The 25273-nt window shown below is 41.7% G+C and overlaps 1 protein-coding gene across 4 annotated transcripts in view; it reads left to right on the top strand.

Annotated features, from left to right (window-relative positions):
* Tcf20 (transcription factor 20) overlaps positions 1-24841 on the top strand; it is a 171708-nt gene extending 146867 nt beyond the window's left edge. For 3 of the 4 annotated variants that reach the window (XM_076911720.1, XM_076911721.1, XM_034516237.2), the window contains exons 3-6: positions 9124-9217; positions 18180-18229; positions 19204-19326; positions 23539-24841. In XM_076911720.1, coding sequence (XP_076767835.1) covers positions 9124-9217; positions 18180-18229; positions 19204-19287 — 228 coding nt within the window. In that variant the 3' untranslated portion in view covers positions 19288-19326; positions 23539-24841. The remainder of the gene's footprint in view (positions 1-9123; positions 9218-18179; positions 18230-19203; positions 19327-23538) is intronic. The other variant, XM_076911722.1, reaches the window with a different exon arrangement.
* Positions 24842-25273: the final 432 nt, after the last annotated feature.

The raw sequence follows: 25273 nt of genomic DNA, 5'->3' as shown, positions 1-25273 counted from the left end.
AGAAGTGGTGCTATAAAGAGTCACTTCCCTAGTTAGTGATTTCAGCCAAAGGATGGTTTGTTAGCTTCACAAAGCACAAAATGTAACCATTCTTTTTATCCAACCTGTTTGACAACCAGTAAAATAAAAATATGCAACTTAGAATTTAAGGTTTTAAGCTCTGTTTATAAGATGCATTTCTACACTTCCAAAGATGCTGCCCTCTCTCCCTGTCGCAGGGCTGCTGCAGGTTTCTGCTCCTGCTGGGTTCAGCCTTTTCTCAGGTTTGTAGAGGAAAAGTGCTAATTCACTTCCTTAAGCCTAGTCCTGGCTCAGCACATAGAACTCCTCCTTTCTAACCACTTAACATAAATCCCTTTTTTTCTAACATGGAAAAAACTTCCTAAGAGAAAACATTTTCAGGAAAGTTGTGTGATTTTCTTCTTGGACTGAAGAAGAAACCCTATGATTAAAATTATTTTAATGAGGGATGTGTGTGTGTGTGTGTGTGTGTGTGTGTGTGTGTGTGTGTATATAAAATCTGTGGGTAAGAGAAAATACAAACTGATTAAAAAACAAGCAGCTGGACAGCCCACAGAACATCACTAGTGAAGCCTGTTACTGACACATAATAACCATAGTTCTGACAGTGAATTAGCATAAGAGTATGGGTGTACATACATGTACAAGAGAAACATGGTTAAAGCAAACCTTGTGAGTAATGTTTTAATACCTAGAAGGAATGGGGAATGGACTTTAACTTAAATTGTTGTAAGTGGATGAATTTTGTTTGTGAAATTGCTTTAGATTGCTTTGTTTGCCTTCTTAAATTATTGCTGATCCTGACGACTAAAACTGCAGAGAATTGGAGTTAGGGAATTGCAGAGCATTTAAAACCCACAGGAAATGGCCAGTACCTGTGCCTGCTATAATGACAGTTGAAGGTCAGCCATGTGGGATAATTAAGAGGTTCCCCCTTTATGGATAACTTGTTAGGAATAATTACCCACCTTAGCATCACATGCTTGTTTATCATTTGTAGTGCTCACACTAACGCAGGATGACTGAGCATACGTAAAGATATTGTGTGTGAAATGTTTAGCAACTACCCTTCCTTCCAACCTGGTCTCCTGCTGCTGACGTGGAAAGTAACAGAAAATGACTAGAAATGCCACTGTTAGTTTTTATTGCTTTTATACAGAGTATCGTAGGAGTGCCCTATATGGCCTTTTTTTTTTTCTTTTCTTTTCTTTTTTTTTTTTTTAAATAAAGCTTTTGGCTTTCTTTATAATAAGTATGTTCAGGGCATTTTGTTTGTTTTGTTTTTTGTTTTCTCCCTTAACCAGTGTTATATAAGTATAACAAGATTCTCTTCACATTTCTCAGCTGGATATTTATCTTCATGTTACTGACTTAAAGACAGACAGAAAAACACACCAGTCTTTAAAAGTCAGCGTGTCAGGCAGGCCAGCTTGGTCTACCGAATGAGTTCCAGGACAGCCAAGGCTACACAGAGAGTGAATACATGAATGAATGAAATAGACAGAGATAGATAGATAGATAGATAGATAGATAGATAGATAGATAGATAGATAGACAGAGCGAACAATAAGAAACATCGGTGTGGTCTTTTTATCCTGTTTACTGGCTAAATGATAAAATCCATTGTCTTTAAGTTGTGTGTATTATGGATATATTCTTACCTGATCAAGGTTGTAGCTAAGTTCTGCTATCCTGGCAGGTGAAGCACAGAAATTTTGGAAAGATGAAGGGAAAAAAAAGCCTTCAAACTTGACTGAAAAAAATTCTGATTTCACTGTAAACTGAAGGTAGGCCATACCTTATGGACACAGACAATAAGAACATTGCCCTCTTGGCCCAGAGTGGAGGCCAGGAACATAATTGGGAGATACTGCCAGAGTAGCTGTAGTCACACTTGGGTTTTGATCCCACATTGTACATTATTTCTGGAGGCAGCTACACCCCACAACTACCACTCCCTTAGCCAGAGATACTAACTGTGGGCGGTTTTGTAATGCAGCCTGAAAGGCATTCCCAAGGGAATACTCTTCAGTTTCAGTAGCACAAGTGTTATGGTTGTATGTCCTAGTGGCCTTGAGCTAGCCTGCTGTCTGGAGTTGAGCATATAAGGCATGTGCTACTTCGCCCTTGTTTATTTATTATTTCTATGTGTATTGGATGAATGTATGCTGTGGTACACATGTGGAATTCAGAGGACAGCTTGTAGGAGGAGTCTGCTCTCTCCTTCATGTTGGTCCAGACCTAGAACTACTTTTTGATGGGAGGTCTTATGGGAGTGAGGATGGACAGTTTTATTGAGAGATTATTTCTTTTCTATCTTTGGGGACTTTGTGCTGTATATGGATTATTTATTTCCTTCCTTCCTTCCTTGCTTTCTTCTTTCTTTCTTCCCTCCCCCCTCCCCTCCCCTCCCTTCCCCTCCCCTTTCTTCTTTCTTTTCTTTCTTTTCTTTCTTTCCCTTTTCAGACAAGGTGTCTTGCTTTGTAAGTCAGCTGGCCAAACTTGAAATTCTTCTGCCTCAGTTCAGGGCAGTGTGATCATGGATGTGATGTAATGTAACTCAGGTCCCTCAGATTGGCTTAGTAAGCCCTTCTCATGTTGTCAGTGTTTTTGGACTCTTGTTAATTCTTTCATTTGTTAGTGTTCATGTGTATTTCAGTCTCTGTTTAAACATCTTCAAATTCAAAATGCTTCAGGAGACTTAAAAAAAAGTATTGCTCAACCATGGAAGACTTGAGAGAGGAAGTCCAGTGAAAGTAAACAGTAGCCAGGGGTATGCAGTGAAGCAGGCAGGAGCAGACTGTCCTCAACCTTCGAAAGGGGAAATGTTGAGATGCGCACAGCTGCCTCCCTTTGGCTGTAAGAAAAGTGACAGGCCCCACAGTCTGCTTTTTTTAAGGTCCTGGTCTAAGTGGAAAAAGTATGTTAATAAATAAATCACTTAATCTGCCTTAATTTAATAGATTATTAGATGTTTACTGTACCTAAGTTTTGATATTAGTAGGTGCCAAGAATAATACATGTACAAAGATATTTCATGTTTTTTATAAATCAAATAATTACATTTTTTGTAGTTTATAAGATTCTTTTACAGTGATTTTACACAACTTTATGAGGAAAATAAAGCAAGTATTCCCATTTTCAAGAGTAAGATTGATAGGATGGCTTTTGGCCCTGAGTCTTTTGTTCACTAGACCTATGCTGATTTGGACCTGGATAATAGTCAAATTAGACCAACCATGTTTAGTCTAAAGTGTCAGTCAAACCTGGAAACTTGGTGTTAAGTACAAAAGTAGGCTTTCGCCAGTGAGTGCTGCTGATGTGACTGCTAGCTGACTTCTGAGGTGCGGATTTAATGAATTCAGTTCTAAAACTGCAGACACTTGCAGGACAGCTGTGGGGCTTGAGTACTTCTAGTACATCTGCACCTGTTGGAGTGCCAAACAAAGGGGCTTGGAAAGAAAGAGCTCCGGGCTGCGTGAGTCCTCTGAGTTGGATGTAAAGACACTCAGGGTATGCTGCTGCTTTTTTAAAGATTTATTTAATTTATAGTGTGAATACACTGTTACAGTCAGATCCTATTCCAGATGGTTGTGAGCCACCATGTGGTTGCTGGGAATTGAACTCAGGACCTCTGGAAGAGCAGTCAGTGCTTTTAACCACTGAGCCATCTCTCCAGCCCTCAGGATATGGTTCTGGGGCTGGCACAGGTGCCATCCTCCAAGACAAATCATGTGGTGCATCCAGATAAGAACTTTGATAGAGAAACCTCAGGAGAGTATCTCGCTCCAAGAAAAGACTAAAGCATATACTGTCCTGGCCAACACTTTAAAGCCCTCTGGAAAGCAAGTTAATGGGATAAAAAGTTGCACCCCATGGCCCTAAAGGGTAGTGTAATGCCTTGGATGGAGACCATGTCGCAGTCATGTAGCAGGAGTGCATAGTGAGATTTACAGATAGATGTTTCTGTTTTAGATATAGGAGGTATAATTAAGAGAGATAATTACAGGTAGCCAAAAATGAATACTTTCCCCACATTTCCCAAGCATCAGCTTTTTAACAAATATTGAAAAAGTCAACTTCATTAGTTTGCTTCAAGGCTCTAATGTGTATTCCTTGCATTCTTCCCATCAGCCTGTATTTTCAGTGTACCCCATCCAGGGATGCTAGAGCAGATACTGTAAGCATGAACAAAAGAATGCAGTGCTGAAGCTAGGATACAAGTCTGAAAGGCTTGCTCAGAATGATTGGTATCCATGCACTGACTTAACTACTGTAGTGCTCCAGGTTGCTCAGATGTTCATTAAGCAGCATGATTATTCAGGCCACTGTTAGCTCCAAGGGAAATGCTGCTGTGGGAGTGAAGAGTCATACAGTATTTATTCTTCCTTTGTACCCTCCCCTCCCCCAGATGTGGACTAGATGGCTCCTAGTTGATTGTGCCACTGTAGTTTGCCACTTCAAGTCACCAAACCCTGCTTCTAGACAGTGACAGGCACTTGTGAAAGGCCGGGCTGCATGAATGTGTTCTTAAATCTGCCCATTTTGTAATTTATTGACAAGTTTCTGGTGTCTAGAAATATAAGGGTTTTAATGTTTGTTTGTTTGTCAGAGTTGCTTGAAAATAATTTTTACTCTTTTTCTGTTAAAAGAAAATTTAAATTTCCCTTCCTTCATCAGTTTAAGCTGTTAGCTGTTTGAAAACAACACATCTTGGAGTGGTGATAACATACCTATAATCTTAGTATCTGTAAGAGGCAGGTGGACCTTCTTGAATTTGAGATCTGTCTAGCTTACATAGCAAGTTACAGGCCATGTCAGGCTTTAAAAACAAAAAGAAAGGAAGGAAATTAAATTTAAGGCTAGTCTGAGCTATATGAGACCCTGTCTCAAAAAAGTTAAAGAAAAAAGGCAGAAGAAAAAAAATGTGTCAAGATTCAAAATCATAATGTAGTCTGCACTGAGCCTGTATTGTCTGGGTACGGCCACTGCTCTGCCTGCTCACCCTTCCTAAGTCAAGGACATTTGCTATGGAGTGACTTAGTATAATTACAGTGTGATATAATTGTAGTATGGGAAAGGGGAAGGTAAAATTTTTCTTCAGGTAAAACAAGGAATAAAAACCTAACTGGAAATTATACTGGCTAAAGTTTGGTATAAAGCAGACAAATGGAGAATTTATAGAGATAGGTTTTTATCTTTTGTCTCTGTCAATTGGCACATAGGACACACATTTATTGATTAATTGATTGATTGTTTAGAGTTTCTCTTGTTTGATTGTTTTTGTTACATAGACCAGGCTGGCCTGGGACACAGAGCTCCACCAAGTTGTCTCATGGGTACTGGGATTAAAAGTATTAGTTCTTGTAAAATGTGGGATGGTTGAATGAGTGAATGGACCTAAGGGAAGCATGGCAGGGTGAGGAGTGTCGAACTTGTGGTTACAAGAAAAAGCTGTGCTCTTTGCTTTAGTTTCTTCAACTAGAAAAAAAGAAAAAAATGAGAACAGACTCGATGTGCTACCTTTGGGGACCTTGTGATAGCAAAACTGACTTCATGAACAGGAAATGAAATTGTAGCGTTTCCCATCTGGGAGAAATTTGTTGCATTAAAGAATGTAAGAGAGAAATGAGCAGTCACTTTTCAGTCACTGTGAGCTTCTTAGAAATTCCTTGCCATGACTTCCTTGCCATGACATACCACATGCCTGTTACCTTATTCAGGTTACAAGTCCACTGTGAGTCCCACTTGCTGGAATTCAGTAGTTGTCTGTGCTCTGCTGCTTTTCTGGAAGCTTAAGGAAGGTTTTTGTTTGCTTGCCTTTTTTGAGCTATGACTCCCCGCATTCTTTGGCTTGTGGTCCTTTCTTCCATCTCTAAAGTCAGCAGCAGTCTTGCACACAAGCCTGCTCCCATTTCAACAGCTCCCTGAAGCCTACACCTCTGTCCCACTCTGAGAGAATCTTTGTTTCTATCAGTGTGTTGAAAATATATTCATACCCAGATGATAAGCACACTGTCCCCATCTTGAGACTTACTACCACTGATACTGGGGATTCAGATGAACATCATTGGAGGCCTCAGTTCTGCCTTCACACCCATAATCTTTAAATTGCTGTGTAGAGTATATAGAAGTCTAGTAGAAAAAACACTAAATGACTCTCATGGATTCTAGGCAGTCGTTGTAACTTCATGGGTCTGTGTTACAAGTTAAGGAGTTAACTAATGGTTCTGAATTTGCATTGTGTACTACAATTGCTTAGAATGAGGTTTTGTCCTTCTAGCTTAGCTTTTCCTGGTGTTCCTGGTCTCCAGATTACAGTTGTGTGAAGCAGTGAACTAAACCATCTAAGGCGCTTTCTCGTAGGTCCTTGTAATCCTGAAGGATCTATTTTTTGGGTGCACTGTAGTCAGTTTTATTGCACTTTTAAAAATTTTATCTGTATGAATGTTTTGGTTTTCTGCTTGTGTGCGTACCACATTAGTGCCTGGTGACCCAGGAAGTCAGAAGAAGGCACTACATCCCCTGGAACTTTGGATCTGGTGTTAGAAAATGGTTGTGGGCCACCATTGGGTGCTGGAAACAAAACTTGGGTCCTCTGGAAGAGTGTCAACTGTTCTTGACCACTGATCCATTTCTCCAGCTCCATATCATGCCTTTAGTTGAAAGAAGCAGGTTGCTTTAGAGATCTTACAAAGGACAAAGCAACTGGTGTTGAAGTAGGAAGGGAACAGACATCCATGTTCCAGTCCTTTGTTTTCTCTGTTCTCATCTGTAAATGAGTGATAACAAGGCCACTTTATGGGTGATTGTTAACTTTTTGGTCTGTAGGACATTTGTAGTGGGTCATTGGCTTGTAGTCATCTTGGGTGACATAACAGCAGTTCTGGTCCAGCCACTATGTTAAGTCTGGATTAATGCATACAATACCCGACAGCTTCTGTGAGGTGAGCACTGTTAGTACTGTCCTTAAGGGTGGATTCAATAAAGGTTAGGAAATTGGCAGGTCAGACATAGTAAGGCAGTGGGAGAGTCACTATTTAGATTGTAGAGTGTGCACTTAACCCTTCCTTGCCCAACACCATGTCAGATAATAGTCTTTTTCTGTATCAGTTATGGAATGTTGACTGTAAGTTGTAAAATTAATTGAAAAAGCGGGGGAGGGAGTAGAGAGAGAGAGATGCATGTGTCTGTCTGAATGTCTATCTATGTCTGTCTGTCTTGTCCTGTAAAAGTCTGGATGTGGGCAATTCTTGGTTGGGTTAGTGCTCAACAGTATCAAAATAAGTCCAAGTCTCTCATCTTCCCACTCTGCTGTCTCTGCAGATGGACTGGCTTTGTCAGGATTGTCTTGTATTATTGATTAGATGACTGTTCCAGATCCTGCTTGTACTTAAGAGAGGCTGAGCAAGATGGTCTGGTTTTCTGCTTGGTTGGTTGATTGGTTGGTTTTATTTTGAGACAGAGTCTTAATTGTGTAGACCTGACTATTCTGGAACTCACTGAATAGATCAGTGAACTGAAATTTCAGGCTGACCTGTGAAATTCAGAGATCTGCCTGCCTCTGCCTCCACAATGTTGCTGTTTTCATCTTGCCCTCATTTAATGGCAAAACTTTTGCAGAAGCTTTTTTGCTTGTAGACTTTCAAGAGTTCTTGATGCACCCATTTTCACTGATTATCATGAACTGAGATTCATCCTCCAAGATGGAGAGGGCCTGAAACTCAAACCCTCTGGATAAATGATTGCTTGGGTACCTTGAATAAGAAAATAGATTAGTAGGAACAGCTGACAGTCTGCCACTGATAGATTGGCTGTCTTCTGTTTCTTTGGTTTGGTGATAAGGCCTTTTTTTCCTGAAGGAGGCATAGACTGTAGGTAACCTGGAGATTCCATAAGTGCTCTTAACCAACCTTGGTTTACTCCAGGCTAAATGATCTTTGCTTTCTTCTCATAGGTGCAAGTAAACATTTACTGATCATTGATACCCAAAAGGATCTTGGTCTTCTGAGAGGGAGGAATTTGTCTCTGAGAGACATTCTTACCTGTGACCTAATGCTAGGTCCTACCCCCTGATACTTTACCTATCCAACCTGTACAGTGGACATGTGCAGTCCTACCAGGTGAATGCATTAATCCATATTCATAGCTATATCACCTGATAACATGGTGAACATTTAGGCTCCACAGTTGCCACTGCTCTGGGAACTTAGCCAGCTCAGAAGTAAGGGTTTAAGGAGCACACATATTTTATTTTTCATAGAAGCAGGAACAACCACCTATGTCTTCTGGCTAGCCACACCCAGGAAAGTAAAAAAAAAAATCTGTATCTTTCCTTAGTAATTTGGTAATGCTGTTGATAGTATAGACAGTATGAGTACTCACAACAGCCACATCAAGGTGACAACAGAGATGTGCCCTGCTTTAAGAGTATCTGACCAAGGAGGAGCACTGCAATCAGAGAATGGTGTCTCACTTAGCCAGAAATTCGTGGCAGATTTCCTAGTACATTTAAAATAGGATTCATGTATAAAAATAACATTTACATACAGGAATCCATATTTTCTGGAAAGAAATAGACTTGTATTGGGCATTTGGGATAAGTAGATCAAAATTAAAAATAAAATCTTACAAAAGCTAGAAACCAAATCCTTTTAATTGTAAAAAGGTTTCTATATATATGTGTGTGTATATCTACCTTAACTCTCCTCCTACACAAGATTTCTATGGCAGAAATAGAAACAGGATCTACAGATAGCACACGATAGAAAGAAATTTCAGTAGATCAGGGAGGGAATGGGTAAAATAGGCAGGTTTGGGCACCACACCCACTGGTGTGTCTGCCGCATACTATAGAGTGTCGCTTGCTCTGGTGTGTTCTGTTTGATTTGAGGTTATTAATGAGGCCTAGCCTTAAAACAGTCTGCTGGATGTCTTCCACTGTGTGGTCAGCAAGTGGTGGTGAGAGACCTACCAACCTATCCTACTCCACAGACCCCTCCAACCACAGAGGCCATGCTGAAGCTGAACTACTGAGGTAAAGGGAAGACCTGCAAGAGAAGGGCTGGCCTGGAGTTACTAACATGCCTGTCTTCCTTTCAGAAATGCTCCCACTGCCAGGAGGCTGGCGCTACTTTGGGCTGCTACAACAAAGGCTGCTCCTTCCGATACCATTACCCATGTGCCATTGACGCAGGTAAGTTGGGACCACACACCGTTTTTGAGAGCATCCAGAGAGCAAGAAGATACAAATTCATTAACTCCCCTTCTGTATATTTCTATTGTCTCCCTTATTTCTCTTCTACTTGTAAGTTCTTTAAAAACAACAACAATAACAAATGAAAAGAGGAGACAACAACAGAGCAATTTTAAAAATACCTTTTTGTTCATCTAGTTCATGTATGAGTTACCTATTTAAGTGTACATACAATTCAGTAGTTTTTATGTGTTTGTGGAGTTGAGCAGCCATTACTCCAGTATATTTAACATTTAGGTTTTCATCACTTGTAAAACATTAACACCTTCCTTCACTCCAGCTCCTGGCAATTAGAGATTCACTTTGTTTCAATAGATGAGCCTAATTTAGACGTTTCATATAAATTGAATCATGTGCTATTTAACATTTTGTGCCTGGGGTTTTCAGTTAGAGTATTTCTAAGGTTCATCCATGTAGCAGCATATGTTAGTTTCACTCATTTTCCCTTCCAAACTATTTGTTATCTAGAGTGTGTTTGTTAGATTCACCTTTAGTCAGTTGATGGCCATGGGGTTTGTTTCATTTCTATGAATTATGTCACAATAGAATAGTAACATATGATAATTCCATGTTTGACCTTTAGAGGAGTAGCCATATGGTTTTCCACAATATATACACATTTTACAGTCCCACCAACAATGTATTAGGATTCCAATTTTTCAATATCCTTACCAAACATACTTACATGTCTTTATTCTAACTGTAGACATCCCAGTAAGTGTGAGCTGCTATCTTGCTATAGTTTGACTTTGTACTTCTCTAATGATGTTGAACCTCTTTATGTGTGCTTATTGGCCATTTGTCAAGCTTCTATGGAGGGAGAAGTGTCTATTCCAGTTCTCTGCCCACTGTTAAATTGTTGTTTTACTTATTTTTTGTTCCTCATGACCAGATCAATACATGGATTACAAATATTTTCTTCCATTCTTTGAGCTTTCTCACTTTTCTGAAGGTGTTCTTTTTTGAGACAGGGTCTCATATAATCCAGATGGCTTCCAACTTATATAGTCAAGGATGAGCTTGAACTCTTGATTCTCCTGCCTCTACTTCCCTAGTGCTAAGATTACAGGTGCATACCACCATGCCTAATTTACATAATCTGAGGATAGAATCCATGACATTGTGCATGCTAGACAAGTACTCTACCAGCTGAGCTGTATCCTCAGTAAAAGTGTGCTTTTGATGCAATCTAATTTATCTTTTTTTCTTTTGGTGTCATCTTAAGTAATAAATACTTAATCCAACACAGGGTTTTGATGCCTTTTTTTTGCCTAAGAGTTTTATAGTTTTAGATCTTTTATTTTAATCTTTGACTATTTTGTGGAATAGCAATTCAGAGCTGTTCTTTTGTGAGCAGCTATGCAGTTGTTTTAGTTCTACTTACAGAACAATCATTCTTCCCTCATTCAATGATGTGATTCTGGCACTTTGTTGGGAATTAGCTGACCACTGTGCATGGGGCTTTCTGGCCCCATCCAATATTCTACTATCATGATTACATAATGAAGTAAGATCTATGGTAGGTTTTGAAATTGGGAATGGTAGAATGCTTACTTTAGTATGTGCAAGGTCCTGGATTCAGTCTTCAATTGCCACACACACACACACCCGCCCCCGTCAGGAATAAGAGATGTGGAAAAATTGTAAGCTACCCCCTAAGATTGTTTTGAATATACTGTATCCCTCTTTGTTTCATGTGAAATTCAAAGTCAAGATACCCATTTCTGCAAAAAGACTATTTAAATTTTGATAGGATTTCACTAAATCTTTAGTTGAATTGGAAAGTTGTAGAAAAGTGGATGGAACTACAAACTATTGAGCAAACAATATAGTACAACAGAGTTAAGTACTACACATTTTCTCTCATGTAGATCTTAGATTCTAATTTATATAGAGTGTGTATGTTTGTGTGTCTAGATGAGGGCATGGATGTAAATCAAAAGGAAAAGGAAAAGTGGTTTAGCAGGGAGGGAAAGGAATTATAGAGCGTGACATGAAAGTGGAGTACCTCTGGTTATTGACAGGGGAAGAAAACAGATAGGTTGGTGAGACGGGAGCATCAACAAAAATAATTCATGAAAATGCTACAATGGAACCTATTTGATTTTGGAGAAGTTTCAGTGCATGTGGTGTACTAGGGTGGCAGGTCGCCCTGCTCCTTTTCACACCACCTCATTCCCTTGAGGTGTGGTTTCACTGAGCTCACCATTTTGTTTTGAGCTGGGCTGCCTGCTAGCAAGTCCCACTGATCCTCTGGTCTCTGTTTCCCCCATTCCCAGCAGTGGGATTACATGCTCTGTATTCTAGTTCGGTTTCTCTGTTGCTGTAGTAAACACTGACCAAAAACAACCTAGGGGAAGAAGGGAAAGGCTTTGCTTCATTTTACAAGTTTCAGATCCTGGGCCATTGCTAAGGCCAGGAAACCAGAGGCAGGAACTGAAGCACAGACCATAGAGGAATGCTGCTTGCTGGCTTGCTTTTAATAGCTTGCTCAGCTTCCTTTTTTTTTTTCTTCTATGCCCCCTGCTTCCTTTTCATCCTGTTTTTATTTTATTTATACAGATGAGTGTTTAACCTACATGTATGTCTGGAATGTCTGGATACCATGTGTTTACCTGGTGTCCTCAGAGTTCAGAAGTGGGTATTGGATTCCTGGAACTGGAATTGTAGATGGTTGTAAGCCACCATGGGGGTGCTGGGAACCACAATCAGTGCTCTTAAGCACCGAACCATCTGTTCAGCTCCTTAGCTTGCTTTTTTACAACCCAGGACCACTTGCCCAGAGGGTTGGGCTCTCCCAAATCAACCATTATTCAAGAATATGCCTACATAGACACAACTAGAGGCCAGCATTATACCTCAATCTCTTAATTTAGGTTTCTTCTTCCCTGGTGACTTGTTTGTGTGCAGTAATGTTCTCCATGCCCTTCCTGTCCCACTGTCTTCTCGTTAAGTTTCTTGTTGAGGTAATAAGAACAAGAGTGGTACAGAGGATTTAGAAAGGCATATGTGGGTACTGTGTGCAATTGGCAAGACACTGACTATAGTTAGGAAGGAAGAAGAGAGCCTTGAACCACTGTTTTAAGGGATTTGGAATTTGGACTATCATTTCTTCTTTTATATTCATTCTCATCCTCCCTCCTTCCCTCCCTCCCTCCTTCCCTTTCTCCCTCCCTCCCTCCCTCCACTTTTACTCTTTTCTTTCCTCTCTATTTTCTTTTTTCTTTTGAGATAGGTTCTCATGTAACCCCTCCGTGGCTCAAATCTACTGTTACCAAGGATAACCTTGAGTTGGTCCTCCCCCTCTCTGCCTTCTAAGTGCTGAGATTGTAGGTGTGCACCTCCCTACTTGGCCTCATTCTCCCTGTTGACACGTTTTCGTGCTGTCTGATGTATTCACCCTAGCTTGAGCTCGGGTGGTTAAATCTTCTTGAGTAAAGCAGTTGCTTTTTCTCATGTTACTTGTGTTGCTTGTGTTACATGAGAACACCTGGTTTCCTTCATTTGAAGCGTCTCTTAAATGGGAATTCCCAAGTGTTAAGTTTGGGGGGGATGGTTTTAAATGGGGTATTGTACAATAATTGACTATCCTAGTCAGTGTCTGGGTAAGCAGTGGTCTCCCATATAGACACTGTGTTCAGAAACAGAAGCTTGCATACCTAGTTAGGTTACCACTTTAACTCCAGCCATACTCCATTTGTACCCTCAAGTATCAGCTATGCTAATAGCCAGGTTCACAACAGCAAGGCCCTTGCAATGCTGCTCCTGGCTCCCAGTCTACTTCTGGTACAGTTTCTCAGGTGAAAAGCACACTGCTCACTAGAACATTCTACAATAGTGGAAATGCTGTATACTTTCCTGGTCCAGTGTGGTAGCTGCAGCCATATGCAACTGTTGAGTACTTTAAATATGGAGAGTGGAAGTGTTCATATGTGTATGTTTTCAAGACATGGATTCTCTGTGTAGCCTAGCTGTTCTGGAACTTGCTCTGTACACCAGGCCGCCTTGAGCTTGGGGATCCACCTGCCTCTGCCTCCTGAGTGCTGGGATTAAAAGTGTGCACCAAAACTACCTGTTGGACATTAAAAATTTTAAAGTTAAAGTCAAATAGCTGTGTATGACTCATGACAGATAAGACTCAGAATTACCTTAATAAAGCTCAGGCAGTATGGTTAGATTCTTAGGAAGGGCAGTGGGAACACCTTTCTTCTAATGGAAGCTTGTCAAACCACTTCTTCAAAAGCAAGACCTCCTTCATTGAGGGTAAGTAAAAATGATGCCTGTTACTTTCTGTTCCAGCCTGTCATGTGCCAACCTAAATGCCTCACTCCCAACCCTACCCCATTAAGTCAATAATGTCTCTATTTAACAAACCTAGCTAAGTTTCCAGCAAGAGAGGGGCTCTGTTTGTAGGTATAGTATGACTGACTCTTGCCCTCTGGCTCTGCCACAGCCGATGTACTCTGCAATACCTGAGTGCAGAGCTGCTATCAAAGATGCAGCTTTATAAGCTGCAGACACTTCAGTCTTTTTGATGATCCAAGTTACAAGGACCTACAGTCCTGCACTGCTCTGCAGGGGTAGATTTATGCTTATTCCATGGCCCAAGTTCTATTCTGTGTAGTATGTTTATATTTAAGGAAGGTATGTTCATTGACTGATGTTTGTTTGTTTGGTTTGGTTTAGTTTTTTTTGAGACAGGGTTTCTCTGCCTCGCCGAGTATCCTGAATCTAGCTTTGTAGACCAAAATTGGCCTTAAACTCAGAGATTCACCTGCCTATGCCTCCAAGTGCTGGGATTAAAGGTGTACACCACCACACCTGACTTGACTGACTGATTATTTAATTCATAATCAAGATCAGTCCCTGGGTTTAAGAAGCTCTAATCTATTGGTAGAGTAAGGAGCAATATAACATTCTCATTTTTGCTTTGCTGCTAGCCCCCAGAATTTTTTTTTAAAGATTTATTTATTTTTATATATGAGTGTACATTGTTGCTCTCTTTGGCACACCAGAAGAGGGCATCCGATTCCATTACTGTTGCAACCGGCTCTGCTCTACCTGGCTTGAGACAAAAGACTTAAAAAGCCTGGTTAGTTACTATGTTGCGGTCTGCTCCAATCTGCCTGGCTTCAAACTGCCACTCCGGTCTTCGGGTCAGGGTCTAGAGGGAGAGAGAGTGAGGATGAAGAGAAGAGACTCAAGGAATGGAGACAAGACAGAGGTTCTGATCAAGTCTCTGATCAAGTCACTTTATTGGAAGGGAAATCTAGGGTATTTATACACTTTGCCACGCCCCTTGTAGGTACATGGATATGATGTAAGCCTTGAAGGCGTGGCTAGCATGTGGATAGCTGCTTTTTAGCCTCTTTCTGGTAAAGGTCGGCTCCCAACACATTACAGATGGTTGTGAACCACCATGTGGTTGTTGGGAATTGAACTCAGGACCTATGGAAGAGTGGTCAGTGCTCTTAACTGCTGAGCCATCTCTCTAGCCCAGCATCAATATCTTTAAAGAACTCTTGGTGCCTCAGGAAAAACTTTCATTGCTGAGATGTCTTCATGAAAATAGAATCTTTGCTTCTGGAGGTTCTATGATTCCTGCCATTTCCCCACCTGATATAGTCCCACCTTTTGACATTATCATTAGGTTATTTGTGTTGTTCATTACATTATGGGAGACTTTGACTCCAGGTAGAGGATACAGTAAAAGGAACATGAGTTTTGATTCTTGGAAAATGTTTAATGTATTAATGGAAAGAACAGAACAATTAAGACATGGAATAAGACTGTGGTTGCTCATTAATAATTCTACTGTATATAAAGAACCTTGCCTAGAAGAAAAACACAGCTGGAAATTTCACTCTCTGCTGAAGGCTGTATGAGTATTGTGGGGGGAGAGCCAGGGTAGGTCGTGACAGAACACAAGGATCTGGCCTCTGCTGGGAGGGGCTCTCAGCACTGAGAGTCATTTCTGGGGCAGGTTATCCCCTTCTAAGTAGTTCATAGTGCCACAGTACTGTAGTGTCCTTTTGCTACCGTGATGAGGTGGATTGTAACTGATTTGGTGACTGTCTAGTACCCAGGAATCCAGAGAATGTGTTAGACCCCCCCCTCTTGTTTCTTCTACTTTATCATTGAAGTTGCCATCTTCATTCAGCTTGAGTTCTATATGGATGTTGTACTTGAGTTTTATGGAGATTGTTAAGAAACAATCTTAAGCTTTTAATCTTGCCTTTAAGCTTAGAGGGTAATGAAAGTAGCTTTCTCTCCTCGGAGTGTTATGGAGGTGATATTTGTTTCTGGAAGCCATTTTGTTGGCTGGACCACTTTGTAAGTCTTTCTAGCTTATGTGGTAATCTGACAAGTTGATGCTTTGGTTTCTACCTTAGGGGGATTCTGACTAGGCCACATGGACTGCAAGGTAGTTCCAGGGCCTTAGAAAAAGTAAATCAGGTGGTTGTCACTGACTGACATGTGGGAACCAGGCACCTGCCAGAATCCTCAGGTGGGATTTCACTGGAATTCTCTGTACTCTGCTCTTACCTCAGCACCAGGGTGGTTGATGCCATAGTGAATCTCCCCTGAAGCCTCTAGCTTCTGAGCTTTCTGCCTGTCCTGACTTCTGCTAAAAAGGAAATTACAGTTCCTGATGATTCCCAGATTAGTATGGGAACAGAAAAGAGGATATGTCTATTAATGTGCTGAAAGTGCAGATGTGGGCACATTCTGTAAGACTTCTTTAGGAAATTTCATCTCCAGAAGTAATATATATTTACTTTGTTTTATTTGTGACTTTTTCTTTAACTCAGAAAAAGCATTTTTTAACTTTAGGAAACATTTTATTAAAGGACTGTCACAACTGGTCACACTCTTCTGTCACTGAGGACAAATGAACCAACCACCTGTCCCTTTCTGATGGTGTCTTTTTGCTATTGATACTGTTGCTATCACTGGTGGTTTTGTAAGCCTTGTGGCATTATGGTGGCCAAGCTTCACAGGTATCATGTTTGACTGAGCCTAGGGCCTGGTGACACAGTGCTGCTGCAGCTCAGGTGAGGAGAGAGTGCTTTCCTGAGCTCCAGTTGTCTGTTTCCGGCTGTTCATAAACTCACTGGCAGATTGGAGCAGCAGGAGTCTTGGTCATGCTATGTGCTGGTAGGTTTTAAATTAACGCATTTCATTTACTGCTATGCTTGTTTCATGCCAGAGGAGGCACTTGGAAGTTAGTGACAACTGGTGAGTTCTTGGGCCTTGACCTAAGAAAGCTGATAGCCTACCCTGTAGGTCTGAGACTCTAGAGGCAGGTACTGGTAGTCAGCCACATTGTACCACTGTCTCAACTGCTTGTTCAGGATCCTGAGGGTCTGGGAGGTTTTCATTTAGTAGTTCCTTGGCGTCTTATATACTATCACACTTAAAGTCTGTGGCTGCTAATCCGGATTTCATTTAAACTGGTTAAATAGTAAACTTAATAAGGTAAATGCCATGGCTTCCTCTTGCTGTAGTGCCTGAGAGCTCTCAGAGAATGATCAATACTTATTAACATTCTGCCACCACATCCTGCATCGGTGACCTGGCTGTTGGTCTGTCAGAGTTGTGATGTACAGAACTCATTAATAGATTTATCTGCCCTGCTCCACACCTTTGTGCAGTAAAGTTGGACTTCTTGGAGGCACACACGTTCTTGCTGCCATCAGAAATGTTGTCACCATGTTAAAAGTTGGAATGCATCATTTTTTTTCTCCAGGGTTCAGTGTAGATTGTGTAATTATGGCAGGAGTGTCTTCTCTTGTATCTCTGGAGGCTGTGGGATGCAGGTGACAGCAGGGATTCCAGGCTTGGTCTTTCTGACTTGAATACTGAGTTCTTCTACAGAGGGAAAAAGAGTCATTGTATTTCAGGTGGTTTTTAAAGAGGCTCTGCATTGATCTTGTGGAGTTAGCTGAACACTATATTGAAGATTAACTTTGATTGTTAAATATTGTCATTTTAGATGTACAGAGAAAATTTTTTTTTAAGATTTATTTATTTTATATATGGGAGTACACTGTCGCTGTCTTCTGACACACCAGAAGAGGGGATTGGATTTCATTACAGATGGTTGTAAGCCACTATGTTGTTGCTGGGAGTTGAACTCAGGACCTCTGGAAGAGCAGCCAGTGCTCTTAACCTCTGAGCCACCTCCAGCACAAGAGAAATATTTTAATAGAAACTACCTGTTTTCTTCAAGAGAGCCACTGATACATTTTTGTAGATTTTTTTAAGGCTTTTCTTTCAATGAATATAAAACATTTTAATGAAATACAAAGTTTACTTACACATTTGTATATCTTGGTTGTTGGGAGTGGTTTTTGTATCACACTACCATGCTTATTTACCCATAGCACTTTAGAATACTAGGGTTTGTTTTGTTTTGTTTTGTGACTGATGCCATGTTAATGTACCATAGATTATTTTGAATGTCACTAATTTTTTCTATTAGGAACTATAGTGTGGTCCAAAAAGCAATGAATAAGAGGAAAACAATTGTGTGTCTCAGATGCACATCCAGATGATGTTAAATGATCAATGACTGAAATCTAGGCAGAGCCAGAGCTTCCGGAAATCCTCTATCTTTGAGGGAGGATATGGTCTCCAGCCACGATGTGAGCACCCCATGGCAGGTCCATGGAAAATCCACTAAACATAACAAAGCTGGGAGAAATGCATATGTCCAGCGGCATCTGGCATCTCCACAAGTACTGATAGTTTTTTATATAAAGAGTATTGCATATATACATTTGGAATTAGGAAGGAAATAAATCAGTATTGAGGCCCCTTAGGTTCATGTGTATCTGTCCAGCCAGTATAGCCATACTTAGTTAAGCATACATTCTAATCTGACTGTCTTATTTTATAGATTGTTTGCTGCATGAGGAGAATTTCTCGGTGAGGTGCCCCAAGCACAAGGTGAGTCACTAAACCCTGCACTCTCAGTGGGGCTGGCTGTGTAGCTGGGAAATAGGGTAAGCCCCAGGCATTGGAAGATTTCACCTATGCCTATCCTAACATGTACTTGTAGCTGTAGCCGTCTCCTGGCCTTGGGAAAGTACAGTGTCACTGAACTGAAGGAATCCTTGGGGAATGGGCCCAACAACCTTCATGGTCAGTTGGGAAGAGGTATGGGTTTTTGAGGGCATTGTCTGTTACTTAGAAGAAATTAAAATATCAGAACCAATGAAACTATTACTGCTTTCTACTTTAGTTCAGTAGAACTCCATCCAGTTCGTGATCTGGTTAATGAGCTGGTGCAATGCCTGGTCTAGAAACACTTCTCAGACTAGTAAGTAGGGCCAACTACAGAGCCTGAGAGAGGTACTCATCCTCTCTCAAGTAATGCAACAGAAGCAACCCAGCAGTCTAGGTAATGACTTGCTGCTGGCCCATTCCCCAGGGTGTTGAATGCTCACCTTCTTTAAGAAAGGTGAAAAGATGAGACTGGTACCCATTTCTGGGGTACAACAGAAAGTGTGGGATGGGAGGAGGAGGGCAAGGGTGGAGCTCTGTGCTGCCCATGTTTCCTGTACTTAGATCTGTGTAGCTGAGGTCACACTGACACCTGGTGGTCATTGACCACTCAGTCCCTAGATAGGGCCAGAAAAGACTAAAGGAGTGTTCATGAGAGATTATGCTTGCTTTTAAGAATAATTCTCAGAGATGGGTCTTAGGATCAGACAGTACTCTCTTTATTTTTACTTACAATCACATTTTACCTCAGAAAGCCCAGTCTGGGTGCCTCCTGTTTGTCATTCAGTACTGACTCTGCTTTTTATTTCCTTTTCCGTGTGCCATTCCTGTCCTTACGTCTACCCTTCCTGGTTCCCACACACTGTATTTCCTGTTCTGTTCCTGTTGTCTTGTCTCTTGGCTTTGGCCGGCATCAGCCTCCCCTTCCATGCCCTCTCCCGCCCTTGCAGAACAAGACCGCAAAAGGCAGCCTCAGCACAGAGCAGTCGGAGCGGGGGTGAGGGGGGAAGTGTGCACGTGGGAATGGACAGCAAGCACAGGTGAGTTGGGGCCTGCTGAGCTCCCACCACCTCCTCACCCAGCTCCGTGTGTATCTGGCCTCTGGCCTTCTAATGGCTCTAGGCTGCACCACCAGCATTTAGTCGTGAGAATTTAATAAAGCAAGAACAGAACAGCTTCTTATTTGTTATTTAGCTTCCTGAGTGTCTGCAGGAAGGTGGTAGAGGCTTCAGAACTATTCACTGTCAGTTAGAGTCAGGACTACTTTTCTACAGTTAGCTCTTTAGTGAAGAGCTGGCACGTGAGTCTGTGAGTGGTAGTCCTGATGGCAGGGCGTCTGAGACAACCCTGTGGGTGGGGGTCTTTTGCCAGGAGCCTGTTCTTTTGACTCTTGTCATAGAGGAGTCTAACCAGTGGTTACTTTAAAAACAAACAAAACAAAAACCCCCTAAATTTTGGTAATGCTTATATACTACGTTTTTTCTTGAAAAGAAAAAACAAACAGAATATTTCTCAAATTTTATTATTTGTAATCCCACCCTAGTATTGTGAAGAATTCTTTTTTGTAACAAGCACAAAGAGAAGTAAAATTCAGATTTACTGGACTTCATCATCCAGTTTAATTATATTCTTAACGGTGTCAAGGAATTAAACTGTTTGTGTTGGGTTTGGCATACAGCCATGAGATTGCAGCTTAGAGGATATGGGCCCCAGAAGCTTGCTTATCCTCTCTGCCCTGCCATGTCACTGAGGGATGAGAAAAAGTAGGCTGAAGAGAGCAGAACTGGCATAGAGGGAGGCCTTGTTGCTCTAGTGGGCAGTGACACTAGCTGTCTCTGAGGGATAGTTCTCTAAATGGGGTCCTCTGTTCCCAAAGCCACAAAGGCCTATTCTCTGTTACTTAAGCATGCCCTCTTCTCTGGTTAGACCAAAAAAATTTGGAGTTTTTTTTGTCATTTTCTGGAAAAATCATTGTAAATTTGAAGAACAATTGAATTCATCTCAAGAATATTTGGTTTTCCTCCTCCATGAAAATGTTTGTTTAATTGGTGGTTCATCTACTGACCAGAAAAGGCTGCTTGCAGCCTGCTGAGCTATAGGTCTGGATTCAGATGTGGGCTCCCCAGGGCTCCCCAGTGGGGATGCTGGGTGCTTTGTTGTAGTGCTTTTTGTCTTTGCCTGCCTCTTCCAGGGAGCAGAGTTGGCAATGCCTGGACTAGAACAAAGTGTGAAAGGTGCATGGAAACCGTTTACTTGTTCTTGTGACACAAGATCCTAACATGAAAACTAGTGGACTAACAAAGGCATTGTTAGCTCTGCAGTTTTAGAAGTTGCTGGTTTGTACAAGCTGTACATTTGTCCTGGTAGAAGTGCTATGACCTTCAGGACAAAGTGGTGATTATACATATGCACATACGCATGCACTAGCCCTGGACCTAGAACAGTATAGTGAGTTTTACTTCTGTCCTTCCTGGACTGGTATCTGGTCATAATAGGCCTGACCCTCATGTGGGGTGGGCCTTAAGTCTGTTGAGGTTGTAGCATTCACCTATTGAGTAAAAGGACAGAGCCTGTCCTTTTAATAATATCTAGTCTTAATATCTGGAATATTCTTTTTATAGACTCTTCCCACAATGTAAATTTTTTTTCTTGGTTTATCTGTTCAGCTGTTAAGGTCAGTCAGTATCATTCAAGTGCCACACATTCGCTGAGACCTCACGGTCAGGTATAGGATCATACCACTGTCCTCAAGGAACACTCGTACTCAGGATGGAGAGCCACCGTTAATGGAGATCTACACAAGACAGGGAAGGGAGAATGAGTGTGCATATGTGTCCTGATCTACTGGCACCCTACTTTCTCATACAGAATGATGAGGATGGGGCTTTGGAACTGAGGTTAAATTAAAGCCACTTAGTATCTCTATGCTACTCAATGAGTGATGAACTCAGTGAGGATTTGACAAGACCTCAGCCAATCCTAAGCATGCTGCTGCTGCATGCTATCCAGCTGTGTGTTTCTGAGAGCTACGACTACTCTGTCTAGCAGAACATGCCCAGAGCTTTCTAATGTGTGGCGGTTATGTCCCCACCAGGCTAAGGATATAAGAAAAGCCAAGTCTTTGGACAGTTGCCTGGTAGACCATCTCTACCCATTTCTGGGGATGAGAAAGCATCATGGTAGGTCAGTGGTGTTAAGATTGTTATTCTCTGGCTACATTGCACATGTGGACAGGGACCATGGCTTCACTGCTAGATCCTGAGATGCAGTAGGCAGGGAACAGAAACCATTATTTGAAGTGATGCTCTGTCCTGGGTGCTAGTAATAGCACCTACCCACATGCCCTACACAGAACAGCCATGGAAAGTCAAGGAATGACATATCCCCCTTTTTACCTCTGACTCTGAGCAGCATGTAGCCCATCCACAGATGAGTGTCACCCCCAACCCTAGGTTCATCCAAGGAGGTTCTGGGATTACGCCTCCAAAAGGGGACCCTAATAACCTAAGTTGATACGGAGTCAAAATTAGGTCTCTCTCAACTCTTCCCTCTTTAGGTAGGGATCACATGTGAGCTTCAGAGAGGAGACTGCCTCTGAATTCTTGCATAGTTGAGTTGAGTGATACCTATTGCTGTTGAGAGAGTTGAGTTGACAGTTTGGAATAGAAGGATACAAAGGAAACCCTCTCAGGTTCAGGCCACAGGGTATGTTAGGGAAATCCAGAGAGAGAGAGACCCAGTGCTCTTACCTGAACATCAGGACGCTCATTGTTTTGTGGTTGTGAAGATAGAGTCCAGGCTGGAGCTCTTTCTGCTGAGCTACTCTCTTCACAAACTATTCTTAGTAATGACCACCCAAGTGCTGTTATTACAGACAGCAGTCACATGCCCAGTGAGATTTAAAGAAGACATTGACCCTCTTCAGAGAACTCACTTGACATAAGCCTGAGGCCTAGCTACCTTCTCTGAGCCATGTTTCATGCAATCTCTGGAACCTATTTAGCAAAGGATTGAGTACCTGTAAACCCTGATTCTACAATGAAATGGCCACATGCTTTAGGCTGCAGGTGTTTCACCTCCCTGAAGAATGTGAACTTCATCTTGAAGATGGATTTCAAGGTACCTTTGTACCATGATAAGACACCTGCCTTCCCAGCACTGGAATCTGGGTTGTAGTATATACACTGCTGTCTTTGCAGAGTGTCTTCCTCCTTACTGGTGTTTTCTCTAAAGCACTTAGCAAGTGCAGATGTATATATGTGTGCTTCTGAATGGTACATTCTCTACTCCTGGACACATACCAGCCTTCTCAGCTATTGCTTATTGATAAGCTTTGTTGAGGCAGTTATTACACAAAGGACCTTTTTTTTCCCCCTGAAGTTTATCTGTTGGTGGTGATAGCAGGAGAGGCTTGAGGAAGAGACAAAGAGAAATCCCAAGAGAAACAGATGCAGAAAGTGTAGTGATTGGCAGAAAGCAAGGATGATGGTGACTTGCCATCAACAGTTTTGGTTAATTTTTCTGGACTAATTCCTTGGAAACTGTTGTCTCCCTGAGCCCTTCTCACATAAGGCAGACCATGAGACACTCTTCAATCTCTTGAACAATCAATCTATTTGCCCTACATGAGTCATAAGAACAACTTCCTGCAACCAGATGAGAGAACCCCTGGGCCTCTTGAGCATCTCAGGTTCCTGAAAAACTAGCAGAATTAAAACTTCCAGCTCTATGCAAGTCCCAGAAAATGAGCTAGCACCTGTCCCCGTTCCCCCCACCCCCCATCAGAGGCTCCGAGAAGTCTTATTTGCATGAAGAACAGACTCAACTAGAGACAGATGATTCTTCCATAATTTGGGTGGGTCCTCTAGGTTTCAGTAACAACAATACTCTTAGCCACTTTTATGGGGACTTAGCCTTGCTACAGGTTGCTGACCCAACCACAGACCCTCAGTGCTGGCAGGATTCATATGTGAACTCTCAAACAGGGCCCAGCCATGGAGGTCAAGGAATACTCTCCTATCTTGGCCCCTTCTGTGTAAGGCCCATTCTCTTGCGTCACTATAACCATGTTTGGTTCAAAGCCACATGATAGTGGAGGCATTGAGCTTGAATGTGTTCAAAATCAGCAGCCATCTACAGAAAGGTCCGAGTGTAAGATCCCTGTGGAGAGCTGTATTCTCCCATTGCTACAACAGCTGTGCTGAGACCATATGGAACTTTGTAGCACCCAGTGCCTACTGTTTGTTTTCCAGGTGAGACTGTGGAGATGAGAAGGTGGTGGACACACATGATGGAATGGAATTCCCCTGCTGTGCAACCACAGCCCACTCTGCCCTGCCCTGCATCCCCGCTGCGCCTGCCCATGCCAGCACTTCCTTCCTATGTTCTCACATCACACTCAGACTGGTGACACCACAGGAAAAGAAAGACACAAGATGTTGGAATGGCTGTTTCCATGGACACAATCTCCATAGTGACAATGTGGGGGAGGGGGGAGGGGTGGGCTGATGGGGAAACGGGGAGTTAAAAGGGAGGGATAAAAAATATATATATAAAAATCTATTTTTAGTCTGGAAAGACTTTGTTTAAATGAAAGGTGCGCTATCCCTTTTGATTCTATTTTAAAATTATCTAGTTAACTCAAAATTTGTTCCAATGACAATGAAATTTAAATGTAAAATTGAACTGAACAAACTCATCTCATAAAGGATGGGGTGTGGCTTTGATCTTCAGCCTGTCTCACAACAATTCAGTGAACACTAGACCAGGACTGAAAGAGCAGACAAATGACAACCACCCTTCCCTTGGTCAGAATCTGTCTCACGGGAAGTTTGGGGGAGGGGGCAGGATGGGGATGGTCATTTTCAAAAGTGCGGGGAATGATGTTTAAACACAAAAATAAATTTTTTTCTTTCCAGAAACACTATTTATTTATTTTTAATTTTTTGTGGGGGGTGGGCTGGTAGTGGTGAAATTGGCAGATGCCCCAATGTCATGGCTATATCCTGGATCACTGTGGCCCCACCAAGTAGGTAGAGTAGTTCCACAGCAAGAGGTATACCTGAGGAATGGCTTATCTCTGGCACCCTCTTTCCTTGGCACATTCCATGTAGCTCGGACCCTTGGGGACCCACAGGATCCATGGAAACCATGGAGGCCCAAGCCTCTGCTGCTGAAACAAGCAAGGTCTGGGAGAGAACTGTGGTGTGAACCATGTGGGTGGACTAAGCTGACCAGAGCCAGCCACTTTAACACTTCTTTATTGCTTTCATTTTTAGAGTGGAAAAGGGGCTTGTCAGATATATGGCCCATGCTACATGATTCTTTATGTTGTATTGTTTTGATTTGTAAATTGTATAATTTTTAAATATATGAGTTTTAAAAAAAGAAAAAAGTACAAAAAAATCTTGTTAAGGCCTTAAGAAGGGATATGTGCATCTTTCAGGGGTCACTCTGCCGTGGGATAAAATAGCTGTTTTACAAACAGTTTTATTTAAAAAAAACAAAAATCAAAAAAATTAAAAAAAAAACATAATAAACTTCATTTTAACCTTGTGTTCTTTTTCATTTACTCTAAGTGAATGTGTCTCTTCCTTCTCGATTGGCCTCCCAAGGGTCTTTGGCTCTATTCCCCAGGGGGCTGCCATCAGTTCTGACCCCTTTGTCCCCTTTCCTCTGGAAGGCTAGATGGTCCTTGCCAGCAGAGCTTGAAACCAAACTCCAGGGTTCTTTGCTTCCTGTGGGGGCCCATTCTGACTTTCTGAAGTTGACATGAGGACATATTCTCAACCAGCATTAATTTTAAGGGTTATAAAAGTATAATGCAATGTTAATGGACTTTTTTAAAGAAAACAGAAATATTGGAAATAGTGTTTTGAGTTAGAAGTAAGCAATTATAGGTGAGTTCTAGGGTGTGCATCAGTTTGGGGTTGCAAAAATGGCAGGTTAATTTTGCTTTTGTGGGTATGTCAAGCAGTGTGGTCCATT

The sequence above is a fragment of the Arvicanthis niloticus genome, chromosome 13, assembly GCF_011762505.2.
Source record: "Arvicanthis niloticus isolate mArvNil1 chromosome 13, mArvNil1.pat.X, whole genome shotgun sequence".
Classification (NCBI taxonomy): domain Eukaryota; kingdom Metazoa; phylum Chordata; class Mammalia; order Rodentia; family Muridae; genus Arvicanthis; species Arvicanthis niloticus.
This window is presented reverse-complemented; position numbering and strand designations above follow the sequence as displayed.